The 14,202-nt window shown below is 51.6% G+C and overlaps 2 protein-coding genes across 2 annotated transcripts; one reads left to right on the plus strand and one right to left on the minus strand.

Annotated features, from left to right (window-relative positions):
* Positions 1–3,814: 3,814 nt before the first annotated feature.
* LOC124700267 (adenine phosphoribosyltransferase 2-like) lies at positions 3,815–8,223 on the plus strand. The gene is made up of 7 exons (XM_047232424.1): positions 3,815–4,038; positions 4,154–4,264; positions 5,476–5,568; positions 6,425–6,574; positions 7,157–7,215; positions 7,391–7,472; positions 7,922–8,223. The coding sequence occupies exons 1-6, from the start codon at positions 3,885–3,887 to the stop codon at positions 7,445–7,447; spliced, it is 624 nt and encodes a 207-aa protein (XP_047088380.1). The 5' UTR covers positions 3,815–3,884; the 3' UTR covers positions 7,448–7,472; positions 7,922–8,223.
* A 1,199-nt stretch (positions 8,224–9,422) lies between these two features.
* Positions 9,423–10,063, minus strand: LOC124684412. Its single transcript, XM_047218727.1, has 2 exons — positions 9,620–10,063; positions 9,423–9,527 (listed from the first exon to the last, which is right to left on the minus strand). Exons 1-2 carry the CDS (start codon positions 10,061–10,063, stop codon positions 9,423–9,425), a joined length of 549 nt encoding a protein of 182 aa, XP_047074683.1.
* Between the last annotated feature and the right edge of the window lie 4,139 nt (positions 10,064–14,202).

Raw genomic sequence — 14,202 nt, forward strand, 5'->3', positions numbered from 1 at the left:
TAATTTTGCTAAGTTAAAATCGCATCATGCTCGGAAACTTACGGGGCGCCGGGGATGATGGGGCGCGTGCCTTGGCCGGCCGTTGAGAGCATCCTTATACGCGCACGCTCCGCTTTCCTTGAGTCTAGCGGAGGTGGTTTTACCGTCTTCGGTTTCTTGGCGGAGGCCTCGCCGCTAGCTCCGGCCTCGGAGCCGGAAGCCTTGGCGCGGGGACGCTTTGTAGGTCGAGGGGCCGCCTTGCGAGGTGCCTGTTCCTCTTCCTCCTCGTCGTCATCCGGAACCTCCTCCGCCGTGTCTTCGGTGACGGGGACGCGGAGAATGGTGCGAAAGTCTTCCTCCGCCAAAGTGTTGAGCTGGAAGGAAGATGAATAAAAGTTAAGTTAAACATCCAAAAGCTTGTGAAGTTTGAAGCAGCGAAAAGAACAAAGCTTACCGGAGGACACTGGTCGTTTGTATAAATGTCTTTGGTCAGTTCCGGACCTGTTGGCCCCTCGGAATCTTCACCAACGTCTTGATCCTTCTCTTCAGAGAGTCGGCCGGAAGATCGTGGCGGGTAACCCGGAGAGGATCATCCACCCCGGTATAAGCGCACATCAGGCGCGCGTTGTAGCATAGAGGCTGGATTCTCCGGGAGAACCAGCTAAGTGTGAGCTGGGCTCCGGTTAGTCCGTCGTGGACTAGCCAGGAGATTCTCCGCGCAGCCTTCTCCGGGATTGGGGTCCGGGCGAGCGAAGGGACGAAGCTCCAGCCTTGCGAGTTCTTCCGGAGGTTCGTTGACAAACCGGGGCAGGCCTTCATGAACTTTCGGAACCGAGGCATTCTTCTCATAGAACCATCCGGCGTTCCAAGCATCGGACGGATTCGTGCGAGTCATGGGGAGGGTACATGCGGCTAGGGCGGAGCATAAACGTCATGCTTCCGCAGTTCACCATTGCTTTCTCCTTGGTTTCTTTCTTCACCCGGAAAAGAACTGCCACAACTTGACGTCCGGCCGGATCCCAAGATGTCCTTCGCGAGAGTCACGAAGTTGGACAAGAGAAGGTATGAATTCGGGCAAATGTTGTGGGGCTGGAGCCCGTAGGTGCTGAGGATGGAGAGAAAAAGTTCCGAACAAGGGAGTGAAAGTCCGCGTTCCACCCAAGCCTTAGTCATAACGACTTCTCCGGCTTCTGGCTTGGGGACGACGGAATCACGCGTGAAACTCCAATGTGAGGAGATCATCCCTTCGTTCTGGAGCTCCCTAAGCTCCACGTCGGTGGTTTCGCAAGGCCACCATTGACCCCGTTCTCCTTCGCGGATCCGGGCCTTGGACGCCTTCTTGTTTTCCGCCTCCCGCACCTTTGCCGCCATCCGAGCTTGTCCCTCGAGTTCTTCTTGGAGCTCTTGGAGGGTAAGAATCCGGCTTGGAGCGGTCGTTGGAAGATGCGGAAAAAGGTTGAGCTAGTCCGATGTCGGAAACATACGGTGGCGGGAATGATATGGGATCCGGGCATATGGGTTCTATCCGATTGGGATCCGGCTACTCGAAGAGCTACCGAGTGCAAAGTGACGATTCGAGTGGCATGCTTCCGGCTGCACCCATACAAAGTGTTTGAGTACCCGGATCACTAAGCCTATCCTCTACACTAGGTTGTCTTCTACAAGGACGGCGTACTTACCGCTAATGGCGCGGTGGCTCGACGGAGCTCCGGCGGAGATGAGGTCGCCGAACTTGAAGGAAATTGACCCGCGTGACCACGAATCGGCGGCGGAGCGAGTTTCTCGTTCAAACGTGAGAATCTTGGTGCGAGGGGAGCCTTGGTTCGGCGGCGGGTGAAGTTCACCGTGACGAAGTTCGCCGGAGTCAAGATGCGGCGGGCGGCGCAGCGCGAGGAGGAAGACGATGTGGTGAGAGGGGGTGAAAGAATGAATTTTTACCGGGCCGCGGGGTATTTATAGGCCGCGCTCGGAGATTCGGGATCCGGATCCAACGGTGGAAACTGAACGGTCGCGCCGTTGGATGGATGACACGTGTTTAGGTCAAATGTGGTAAAACGACGTGGAGGTAATTTAACCATGCACTCCCGAAAATTCCGGTCGAAGATTTGCATCTGCGAAAATTTAGCGCGGAAATAAGGAAGTTGTGCGCGGGAAATACGGAACTTCCGTTGTTGCGTGTGATACTGAAGATAAAGGATTTCCGAAGCCGTTTGAGTCTCTTAAGATTCCGGGTAATTTCGTGAAGATAAGTTGTCTCTCATTCGAGCGAGGGAGTAACCCGGAAATGTTCTTTTGAACGTCGATGGATGAAGTCCCGCGGGGTGGGAGCATTTTCCGGCTATAAGTTGGAAAAAAGAAGAAAATGCAAAGTTGGAGCTCTTCAAGTTTCTCCGCGTTACCAACGTTTGCCGGAGATTATAATGAACCAGCAAGGCGGAAACTGCAGGTGAAACTCGGAGAACTCTGGGGGTACTGTTGTGGGTATACTTCATAGGTGTACCATCGACAGTGCCTAGATCCGGCAAGCCCGGGTGGCCCACGAGACGGTGATGAGGCATGTGGCCCATCGGGCGGCCCAGATTGCTCGTTGATCATGAAGGAAGAAGTCCAGCCCAGGATCAGAAGGCCGGATCCGTACCGACATAGGAGTAACCCGGATCCATGGAGGCCCATGAGGAACCCGGATCCAGGACGACGTGTATGGAAGGCGGATCCGTGACGTGTACGGCAAGATATTGTACCGTAGTTAGGCTATCTGTAATCCGGCTAGGACTCTCCATGTAAACCCTAGATCCGTGCGCCTTTATAAGCCGGATCCCGGAGCCCTAGAGGCACAACCACAACTCATTGTAACAACGCGAAAGCGCCCGGATAATTCCGGACAAGCAGCAGTAGGCCCCGTCATCGTGCAGGTGTTCCGAAGCTCGGGTAACTCGCGTACCACCGTCCCGTGTGCACTCCGCCCTATGGCCCCTACTTCTTCTCCCCCTCGTGAGGATCCCTCCTCCGGGGTACCGTCGATTAGGCAACGACAGGGAGGCTTCGTGCGGCTACTACCGGTGGATCGTCGACATGATCTACGACGCGCGCAGCAAGATGTACCTCCACATCGGATGGGAGAAGTTCGCGCGCCACCACAGCCTCGAAGCCGGCTTCATCCTCCTGTTCTCCTACTTTGGCGACAGGGACATGAGCGTGAAGGGCACCATCTCCCGCTGGATTTTCCTGTTTGGGTGACTAGGTGTGCCCTCGAGTGTTCTTTCAACACAGGAAATCTTCGATGCACGGCCTAGTTAGGTTTAGTTTTCTCGCAAAATTTTATATTTGTGTCCACCATGGTTCAAACTATGTATTAGTTTGTGAAAAACCATGTACCAAAATTGTGTCTTCCTGTAAACCACGTTCCCAATTATGTATTAGTTTGTGAAAATTAAAATAAAAATACCAAAAAAATAGTATTTTTAATATTTGGGGGCGGTGTTTGGGAGACGCGGCTGAGGAGTGACGTCCCCCAAACGCGGCACAAAACACGTTCCCCAAACGTTCAATCAAGCGCGGTTTGAGAGACGCTTTAGGGAGGCCACTGGAGATGCTCTAATAAGTCAGTGCTGAGAGGTTGGGCAGTGTGAAGCGAGCGAGTGAAACTGGCTGGTGGTCCTGGCCGCCGGTTTCGAAGGATATAAAAAATAAAAAATAAAAAAACTACTCCTTGTACCCTTTGCTGCTACGCCCACCCGGACCCAGCGCGCGTGTCTCGCCGTGTTTATTTATACAGGCAGACGGCACGCCTTTCTCCCTAGCCAGTAGCCACCACAACAACTCGAAGCGAGATACGTACTAGATATAGCCGAAGAAGATCAGACGACGACGAGGCAAAGCAAAGCAAAGCAAAGCAAAGAGGATACATGGGGGAGCAGGAGAGCAATAGCAGCTGCGAGAGCGGCGGCGGCGAAGACGTGATGGCGCCGGCGGGGAAGGAGCACGGCCGCGCCGCCGCGGACCCTCGCCTCCAGGGCATTTCCGACGCTATACGCGTCGTCCCGCACTTCCCCAAGCCAGGTCCGTCCGTCCGTCCGTCGAGCTAGCTAATTACGCGCGCGCGTGTATATATATGGTCTATGGTGACCCTGCTTCTGCTCTGACCTGGTGGTGCGCGCGTGCGTACGGAGTGCAGGTATCATGTTCAACGACATCACGGCGGTGCTGCTGCGGCCGGGCGTGTTCAAGGACGCCGTGGACATGTTCGTGGAGCGCTACCGCGGCATGGGCATCGCCGCCGTCGCAGGTAAACCCCACTGCAGTCTGCATCCATCCATCAGTTATCACTAGTTAATGGCCACGCCACCGCGCGCTCGGCGTCGTGGCGGTCAGTTGGTGATGATCTTGAACTCCGTATATAGCGTCGATCTTCGGGGAAGATCGCTCATGCTCGTCTTTCGGCCGGACGCGCGACTCCGGTCGTTGATCAGGTCGTCGATCGCCACCGCATTGCGCGCTCATCCCCACCACCACTACTTGGTCTAAATCACTTTCAGCTGGTAATTTTTTACTAGTAGGGTAGTTATCGTGGAGAGCCGCCAGGAAACGTAACAAGGGGCGGTACTAGGTACCATGATCCACTCGTACTGTTGATCCGACGCACGCACGGACGGACGAACAGGTGTGTCCTTGTCTCTCGCCGCCGGGTTGGTCCAGAGACCAGGGCAATTAAAACCAGGGGCCAATGCCAGTGTGCCAAACATTGACAGCACGGGTGAGATAAGAGGCGGTCGTCGATCGAAGTCCACTTAATTATAGCTTCTGCACGCATGTGGGATTGTATCTATGCATGGTCCCTGCGCACGCGCACGCCTGCATCCGCGGTCGAGCGCGAGCGGCCAGCGGGTCGCCGACCGGCCACGGCCCCCGGCGCGCCACTTGTACGGCCGGCGCGCGCCGTGCACGGATCGGGCAGGGCCATGCCGGCGAGCGGGACCCCGCGTGGTCGACGATCAATGCCGGCCCGACCGGATCGCGGCCGGAGCCCGGAGTGCGCGCGCGCGGGGACCGGCCGGCTGGGAGCGGCGCCTACGCGAGCTTTCCTGTGACGCTGTGTGGGGGCGGCGCGCGCGCGGCTTTGGATCACCTGATCGGACGGCCGCACATGCGGTGCGCGCGCGCCTGTCGTGTCGTCTCGCCCGCCGGCCCGCTCCTCCCGTGCATGTCAGCATGCACGTACTGTTGAGTCTGTGATACGTACTGCCTGCTACTACACCACAAGAGTACAGCTGCGCCTGGTTAACTACGCTGCACCAGCGCGCATGTCAGTCACCACATTGTGTGCGATCTTCCAAAAAGAAACGCCATTGTGACGCCGGCCCTACGGCGACTGCTAGCTTCCCGGTGTGTCCCGTTGTCAGATACTCAGATCTGCCTATTCTGACCCTTTTGATATGCTTCTACAGCCTGTGTGTGCGTACATGGTGACTTTTTTTCTTTCTTTCTGATACCTACCAGGTATTGAAGCTAGAGGGTTCATATTCGGCCCGGCAATCGCGTTGGCCATTGGAGCGAAATTCATACCCTTGCGCAAACCCGGGAAACTACCAGGTACAAATCTCATCTGCAAACTTGGTCATAAACACACACTGAGGTGAAGCGTCTACCACTAGCTTTACTAGCCTGTGAGCTCTAGCAATATTTCTTTTTTGATTCCTACTCCGTATGTTTGTGTAATTCACTGCCGGAGTTTTCTCCGTGAGCTTTGGTACTAGTAGTAACAAAATGGTCCGTTCCGTGGCTGTTTTCGCGGAAACACAGGTGGAGAAGATATTTCATCAAGTGCTGTGCAACCCAGTAGGATCCACTACTACTGCTAACTACTCCCTCCTATCCATATTACTTGGATCGGCCGGAGTACTAAAACTTAACTGAATCTACAGGAAGAAAGGGTCATATTTTTCTTTTTTAGAGATAGGCAAATTTCATCTATGTGGTTCATTTTTTTACATATAGTGTAACAATCTTGGGCAGAAGTTTCTCATCATATATGTATTCCAACAAGGAATGAGGATTTTCAGTGCGGGACATAAATACATACTTATATCTCACTGTACCGTTCGTGCTAAGTACTCTATGTTTTGGTGCTTTAGCAGGTTTATTCATAGAAATTAGTCGTTTATTTCCAGATGCTTTGTCATTCCCTTTTTTTTTAAAAAAATCTAGTTGTTGCTATTGCTATGTTCATTAACCGCCTAGGAGTGTTGTACGTGTCTGACTTCTGAAAAGTTTCAGTTCAGTACTGATCAGCAGATTCATAAAATGCTGGTACAAGGTCGAACAAACGTTAGAGAGTTTGTAAGGCAAGGTCTGATCGATTAAGCTGCACCTCGCGGCGCTAGTAATTTATAACTGCATATCTACCTTCGCCGTACATGTGCTGATGTTGCTCGACGAAAAAATGAAGGCGAGGTGATCTCCGAGAGCTATGTGCTTGAGTATGGAACGGATTGCTTGGAGATGCACCTTGGAGCCGTCGAGCCGGGCGAGCGCGTAGTGGTTGTCGATGATTTGGTAGCGACCGGTGGGACACTTTCTGCGGCTATAAGGCTTATTGGTGAGTACCTCTATTTACCTGTTGCTCTCTTCTCTCCAAAATAGCAATACATGCATCAAGATGAAATTTGTGGATTGTCAATAATCCTTGCGCATCATACTGAACTGAATTGGATCATATATAGTAAGTAGTAAGAAAAAAGAGGGTGAGTCAAAGCCTCTCTGATGCTGATATGGAATAATATAGGGAAAAATTACATCGAGTATCATGCAGTATAGTCAATTAGCTAGGAGTCTCAACAACTTAGTGATAACATGTAGAGTAGAGAGCCATCATGTTGTGTTGACAAGAAGCAAAGCTTACCCTTGAGAGCGACAAATTCCTGTTTGACAGATAAGTCCTACGGTGCTAGCTACTAGCTAATTACATAAAGGTGTGCTTTTGATGGGACTAGACGCATAATTTGATCTTTGATGCTACAAGTGGAAACTTTGTAGATAATGATCCAGCATTCATGTCACAGCGAGTCAGGGATTTCAAATCGCATATCTCGCCCAATCATATGGATGTACCATGGGCCATGAATGTGAAACTGTCTTTTGACCAATCTTTCTATAATTGCTGCAATTATTTGCATTCCAGAGCGTGCTGGAGCTGACGTTGTTGAGTGTGCATGCTTAATTGGACTTCCGAAGTTTAAGGTATGCACACATTCTTACATACTACTTGTTTATGGACAGTATATACAAGTTCATGTTGTGTGAATGAAATCAATGAAAAAGCCAGTAGTTTCCTGGGTAAAAAACAGTATTTAACAAGCATTTCGAAGCTACAAGGGCCGCACTTTCAAACCCGCTAACTCCATGTTTTTTACAGGATTTCTACAAGCTTGACGGAAAGCCAGTTTACATACTGGTGGAATCTCGCAAATAGGAAGTAAAAAATGATAATCGCTCAGGCAAGTTTCCATAGTCTTACGGAAGAAATTTCTCTCAGAAATTTCAGTTTTTGAATGTTTCCAAACATGTAATGCAAGATAGCCTTGGTCTGCAAATTTAAAAGGCCATGCTGTTGTATGAATGTGCTGCTCCTCTATACACAGCCCACAAGAATGTACGATTACTCAGTTAAAAAAAAAGAATGTAAGATTACTACACTTGTCAATTGTCATCCATTTTTTAAAGTGAAAATTCTGGTAGCTGTGTATAACTAGACTACAAAATTATAACTTCAGAAGGCGTCAATTTTGTGGACTTAATTATTTATACTTTGGTTGTAAGTTGCAACTTCCACATTAAACTATTTTACTTTTTACATATCCATCTTTAGTGAAACAAGAGAACATGTGTTACTTAGTCTAATCCAGATTCATAGTACATGCTAATTCTAGCCTTGTTTCTTCTTCAGAAAAACAGCTTCATTCCTTTGCAAGCCCATGGTGGATGTGTATTGAGTATTGACAACTCTGCAGTACACTGTTAAGAAAGGCAGCTGCTATTTAAGTGTCTTGGCGGAGAGGGCCAGATAGATGGAATTTAGTCTTCCTAGCACTAGATTTTCAGTAGTTTTTGGAGACGATGTAGATTTTCTAGTACTAGTATTGATGAGAGCTTGTAGTTCTTTCTGTCGGGAATCCTCACTGTTAGCCTGGAAAAAGAAAACCATTCTGTCGTTCAGGTTTTTACTGGAATTTACCTGTTCTTTTTTCAGTTACTGATCATGCTACTGTACTATTTACAGTTACATTGTCTTACTGCCTCTAAAATATCCTACTACTAAGATTACTACAGCTATCTTAGTTGGAAAATAATGGGAATTTGCATTTACCAGCTCCCCCTGGTTACAGCCAGAAGAAAGAAAAATACATGGTTGTTTCTGAACTGAAGCTAATAAAAAGAAGGGTGTGCCTATGTCTCAGTTGACTGAGATTTTCTTAAGTCTCAGTCAACTCAGAAAAGTGCAACTCGGTTCAGTTACACATTTCTATCAGAAAAGTGCAATTGCACTTTTTTAACAGAAAAGTGCAACTCAAAACACATTTTTATGAGTGACTTAGGCTTAAGAAAATCTCAGTTAACTGAGACATAGCAAAACCGTAAAAAGAACAAGCCTGGTTCAGAGGGAGCAGCGGTGACCTTTGGATCACTTATTTTGAGCGAATTCTTGCCACGATGCCGATCTTGGGACGCCGGCAGAACTCAGGAGCTGCTGCTCCGACGCCGACCTCGACATGCCCGAGCCGGAAGGACACGAAAACTGCTGCTGCGACGCCGGTCTCGGCATGCGGCCGGAGCAGACTAAAGGGGAGCTCGGCGTACAGGGATCACCGAATTGCTGGCACGAGACCGACCTGGGCATGCCGCCGGCGCGGTGGAGCCGGCACCTGAAGGAGCCAGGGTGGTCGGTGGGCGAGCAGATGCACTGCCGCATGGCCTCTTTCGTCATCGGTGGCACCTTCGCCGCCGCCGTCACACCGATCTTTGAAGCCATCTTGTATGCAGCTACGCTCCGATCGAGGGCTCCCTTGGCTGTGGCCAAAATTGAAAGCTGAATCTGCTAACGAGTTTTGAGTTTTGAGAGGACACGTTTGTTTTAGTTACGCTCGGCGGGGGTATTTATAACGGAATTGCCGGCTGGATCTCGCGTCAGAATCCATGTTCGTTACGATTCCGGTTAGATCGCTTGTAACCTGAAACCAACAAGAGGGCTCTCCGCAAAACTGACGGGGAAACCAACTGACTCGAAAAAATGATGCAAAATTTCCCCAAATTCAGTGCTCTTAGCCATCGCGTGACAGATTACACATACACTTTTACAGAGGCCCGTACATCTCAAATTCAGTGCTCCTTGTACAACAGAACTGAACAACCAAACAAAGTCGTGCGGGTGCGATCGATCGATCGGCGGATCAGAGCGTTGGCAGCATCATGTGCAGCAGGGGAGCCGGCCGGGACCGTCGGTGCCGCGCCTTGAACTTCCTGATGGCCGCCCTGAGCACCTTCCTCCATCCCTGCTGAACAACCCAAACAAACAGAAACCTTTTAACGCTAGCACAGATGATTCGGAGAGCTTAAGCTTCGGAGGGGTTCAGGTAGAGGAAGCTACCTTGGCGGGGGAAGGCGATGGCATGGTCGGCGAGAAATCCAGCTTCGGCATGCCCGTCTCGTGGAGGTCGAGGAAGGACCCGTCCCGCCGCAGCCGCCGGCGCCGCCACCTCGACCTGCTGCTTCCTCCGGCGCCGGCGGCAGCGTCCTTGGCCTTCAGCCTGCTTCCGGCCCTCGCCCGGCGCTTCCACTTGGCGATGAGGAAGTCCCTGGAGCCAGCTCCGGAGGCCGGCGACGCGCTGGGGATCTTGTTGACCGGGGACCAGATGCCGCTCTGGGCGTAGTCGAAGTCGAAGGCGGAGGAGTCGGCGAACTTGCCGAGGAGGTTCCGCGACATGGACTGCCCCATGTACTCCACCGTCACCACGCGCTCGACCACGACCACCGTGGCTGCTGGGTTGTTGCCGCTCTCGCCGCCGGCGTCTGTCTCGGCCGCGCTGTTCATGCTGGCTTGAGGTGCTTGGAATCGAGGAGGGGGCAGAGGAAGGGATGTGGAGCGTGGTGATCGAAGGGAGGGAGATGGAGATTGGGGTGGGAAATGGGATGCAGCAAGAAGAGCTCACTGGAAGTAACCGTTGCGGTGTCTGCGACTGGGCAGGTACTCGACCGTTGGGATCTGAGGGATTTTGACACTGACACGTGGGGTCAGGAAGTCTGGAGACCTGAGTAGCACACCAGCCGGTCCACACATCCCTTGGCTTGGGTGCACCGTGCACGGTCACAGTAAAAAGGCGTCGCCACGGGCATCTTGCTCACCTCCATGTGTGCCACGCTCGTCCTCGAAATAGAGCTTTCGCCCCGCTATATTAATATAGCACACCATCGATACAACATATGATCCATTGCTGGGGCAAACAGCACAAAGCAAGCCCAAAAGAAAACACAAAAGAAAGAAAAGAGAAACTAATGCCGAAAGGGTCGGATCAACAGAAACGGAGATGCCTCGCAACCGCTGCGCCCGCCGGATAATGCCCACCACGCTCCTAGCACTCGAAGTTCCGCGTACCAAGCAACACCTTCAAGAAGGGGTGCGACGTCGACGCCACTGCTGCCCGGAGTAGTCCTAGGGTTTCCCCGTACGCGCAAGGACAAAGAAACGAGGCTTCACCCAACGCCCTTCAAGAAGGAAGAGTGGCGCCGCGGGCGTCACCGCGTCGGTGCCGGCAATGCCGACGGGGATTTCTCCCGACCCTCGCAACCTCTCCTTGGACACTCCATCGTGCTCCACCACACTCGCCACCCACCACCATGCGCCACACGGCCTTGCAAGCACCACCGCCGTCTCACCGTGACCAACGAAGCGGGGTCATCACGAACAGGACAAGCCAACCGGGAGCGCGAGGCAGCACGTCAGCAGCCACGCCGGAGGAACCACCTCCACCGCCACCTGCGGACACCGACCGGACGCGGCGACCGGAACATACCAGGCCCACTCGGCCGGCCGAGCCCGAGCGGGCTCGTGAAGTTCTCGTCTATGCGCTCGCAGTGTACGCGCCGCCGATATCGCCGCCCCGAGCTCCGGCCTTCCCTCCGTCCGTTTAGAGGAGCACCACGGGGCAGGGAGCCGGCCCGCCCGGACCCAGATGGGGCCCGAAGGGCCCAGATCTGGGCCAGGCAGGTGGAGCCCCGAGCCACCGCGCCGTCCCGAGGCCAAAGAGCCTCGCCACCACGTCGTCGTCACCCGCCGCCGCGCCGCCAAGGAGGAAACGCCGCCGCCGGAACCGCTCCGACCTGGGAGCACCGCCACCAGACGAGGAGACCCCGCGTCTCCACTTCTTATGCGCGGGGAAGAGCAGCTCCGCCGCCGCCGGCACCGCACGGGGCTTTGCCCGGCGGCCTGCGCCGACGGCGGCGGCTGGGGAGGCCGGAGGAGGGGGCGAGGGAGCGCTAGGTGCTGGGCGCCCTCCTGCCGCCCGCGGGGAGCGGCAGCAAGGGCCGGGGGAGAGGAGGGGGGGGGTCGGGGGTGGAGGCGAGGACGGCCTGGCGGCGGCGGCGGCGCGACGGGGCGGAACCCTAGTCGCCTACGCGTCGCGGGAGCCCCCTTCGCGTCTTTCCCCTGGATCTTCTTGATGCTTCGCGTCGAGGGTTTCTCGTGTGTCACGCTCGTCGCTCAGGCACTTTTTAGTGTGAATAATTTCATAAATATAAACCTGGTCATTTTTAAAAAGTAGCCTCGTTTTCCGGTTGCAATGTTAACATATGAACCTTGAAAATCTGGTACAGCGAAAAACTACAAACCAAATAAAGTTATGATTACATGATAAGTTGCAAATAAACTATAAAATTCCAACTCTCATTTCGTCAATTAGCATTAACTTAGTATGGTTTCAATAAAATTGAGTGTAGACAGAGGCCGAGTTTGTCCATTTTTGGTGAACCAAGGGAATGGTCCACATGAAGCAACACAGGTATCGCGGCCATGGCTCACCATACCCACAGTCACGCCCCTTTTCATCGAAATTTGGTGGCTCCACACTTCTATGCATGTGATCAAGCTCGACAAACCATAGGCATGCGTTGCTCGAGTAACAACGAAGGGAACTGAAATAACAAGTTCTCACGGAAATTTCCACCCGGCGGGGCGGAAGAATTCATTACTTCCAGGCTCGATTTCAGATCCTATTCCGTCTTCAGGGTGTTGGAACAACCCTCAGCAGCCTGAAAAGAAAACAAGTTTAAGGTCTTCATCACCTTTACAACTTCAGCGAGTTGGGCAGAGATTTCTGGTACCAGCTCCTTGTGATGATCCTCGAGAACTGTCTGCAACATCTTCTAAGCCTTGTAATTTTTTTTCCTTCAGTAATTCTCAAAAAGTTGGGGGAGGGGGGCGGTGGCCCCCCCCTGACTTGTACATAGCTCCGCCTCTGGCTGCAAGATAGGGGATTGGAGCGGCGCGAAGGTAAGCGCTCTCTCTCTGCAGGGAGGAGGAAGAAGAGGCAAGGGTGTCGGATGATACTGATGGCCTCGTCCAATATTGGAATGGCACAGACGTAGCCTGATGATGGCGGACAGTTCCTACTATAGCCGATCAGCAATTTCAGAATTTCAATTTTTTTCGTGAGTAATAGCTGAGAAAACCTACACGACACGGAAATAAATATCAAAATATATGTAATTGATGCAAATATTATGAAAGTTATATGTCTCATGGACAAATCAAATGTCTGAGAAAACCTACACGACACGGAAATGCACTTTGAACCATGTGCATATGCTCCTCCCATCGCAATTTTTATAAAAAATATCAAAAACCACTTCGAATGAAAATTTTCCGCGTATATATCGACACTCTATTGCACACGCTAAGTTTTACGGACAATCGGCATTTCTCTTGTCTCTTTGTAAAAAAAATATAAACAAATGTTTCATGAAGAGTCTTTTTAACACCAAATTTTATGTTTTTCCGTATGACACAAAAATTGCTGTTTTTCATGAAACAATTTTGCGAGCATATAATGTCAAGATGTACGTGCTATAGTTTTTTTTTTTTGGGATTTTGTAAGCCAGGAGCATGTGCTGATTAGTGCAAAAACGCCTTGTCCTACATGACTGGTATTCTAAATAAAATCGTAAAACACTTATTCGGTCAACACTGAATTGGCCAAAAAAGGCCTTCGCCTTCCCTTCCCTTCACCCACGTACATTCCCATTTCCTCTTCTTTTCTGCTCAAGATCTGCGGCCGCTTCAGCTTCAACTGCGGTGCCCGTCCTCAATCTTGGCTTGGTGGTCTTCCACGTCCCCTTCCTCCATAGCCTCCTTTATCGACCACTCCGACGAATCCTCCAACAACTCACTGCAGACCTCGACGCCACCATGCCGTGCGCTCCGACGGCCGCCTCCAGTCGATCCCGCTGCCATATCCACGAGGCAGAGCAGCTGCGCTCCTCTCCTCGGCTCCAGCCACCAGCACCGGCCCCGCAGCGCGTTGCCGTCCTCTTCACTCGCGGCCATCTGTTTGTCTGATTCGTTGTGCCGAGCGGGGAAGGAGCAGATTTTGGAAGGGGAAAGTGAAAGTTCAGAGATGGTAAACCTAGAGGGGGTGAATAGGTTTCTAAAAAAATTAATTTTTCTTTGCAATATTAGGCTTTGCGGAATATAAAGGTGAGCCTAATGCAAACTAATTAAGTGAGGCACCCTATATGATGATACAAGTAACTCAAGCACGAAAGCTCTCACAGGCAGTTATAATATTGAGTGTAGATAGAGGCCGAGTTTGTCCATTTTTGGTGAACCAAGGGAATGGTCCAGAAGAACCAACATCGGTATCGCGGTCATGGCTCACCATACCCACGCCCCTTTTCATCGAAATTTGGTGGCTCCACACTTCTGTGCACGTGATCAAGCTCCAGACGCCATCTTATGAACGGAGGAGAGATATGGTCCAGACGCCATAGGCATGTTTATAAAGTTATATAAACCATTTTCACATATTTATGCTGAACCTTTTTACCTCCGCACAGCTAATCTTGCTATTTAATGTATTTCTCTGTTATATACATACATCATTACATACTTGATATTTTTTTGGTTATAGCAAGAAAATATAGCAATTTAATAACCATATGTATATTAAGGGATTTTTC

The sequence above is a fragment of the Lolium rigidum genome, chromosome 1 (genome assembly GCF_022539505.1).
Source record: "Lolium rigidum isolate FL_2022 chromosome 1, APGP_CSIRO_Lrig_0.1, whole genome shotgun sequence".
Lineage (NCBI taxonomy): Eukaryota > Viridiplantae > Streptophyta > Magnoliopsida > Poales > Poaceae > Lolium > Lolium rigidum.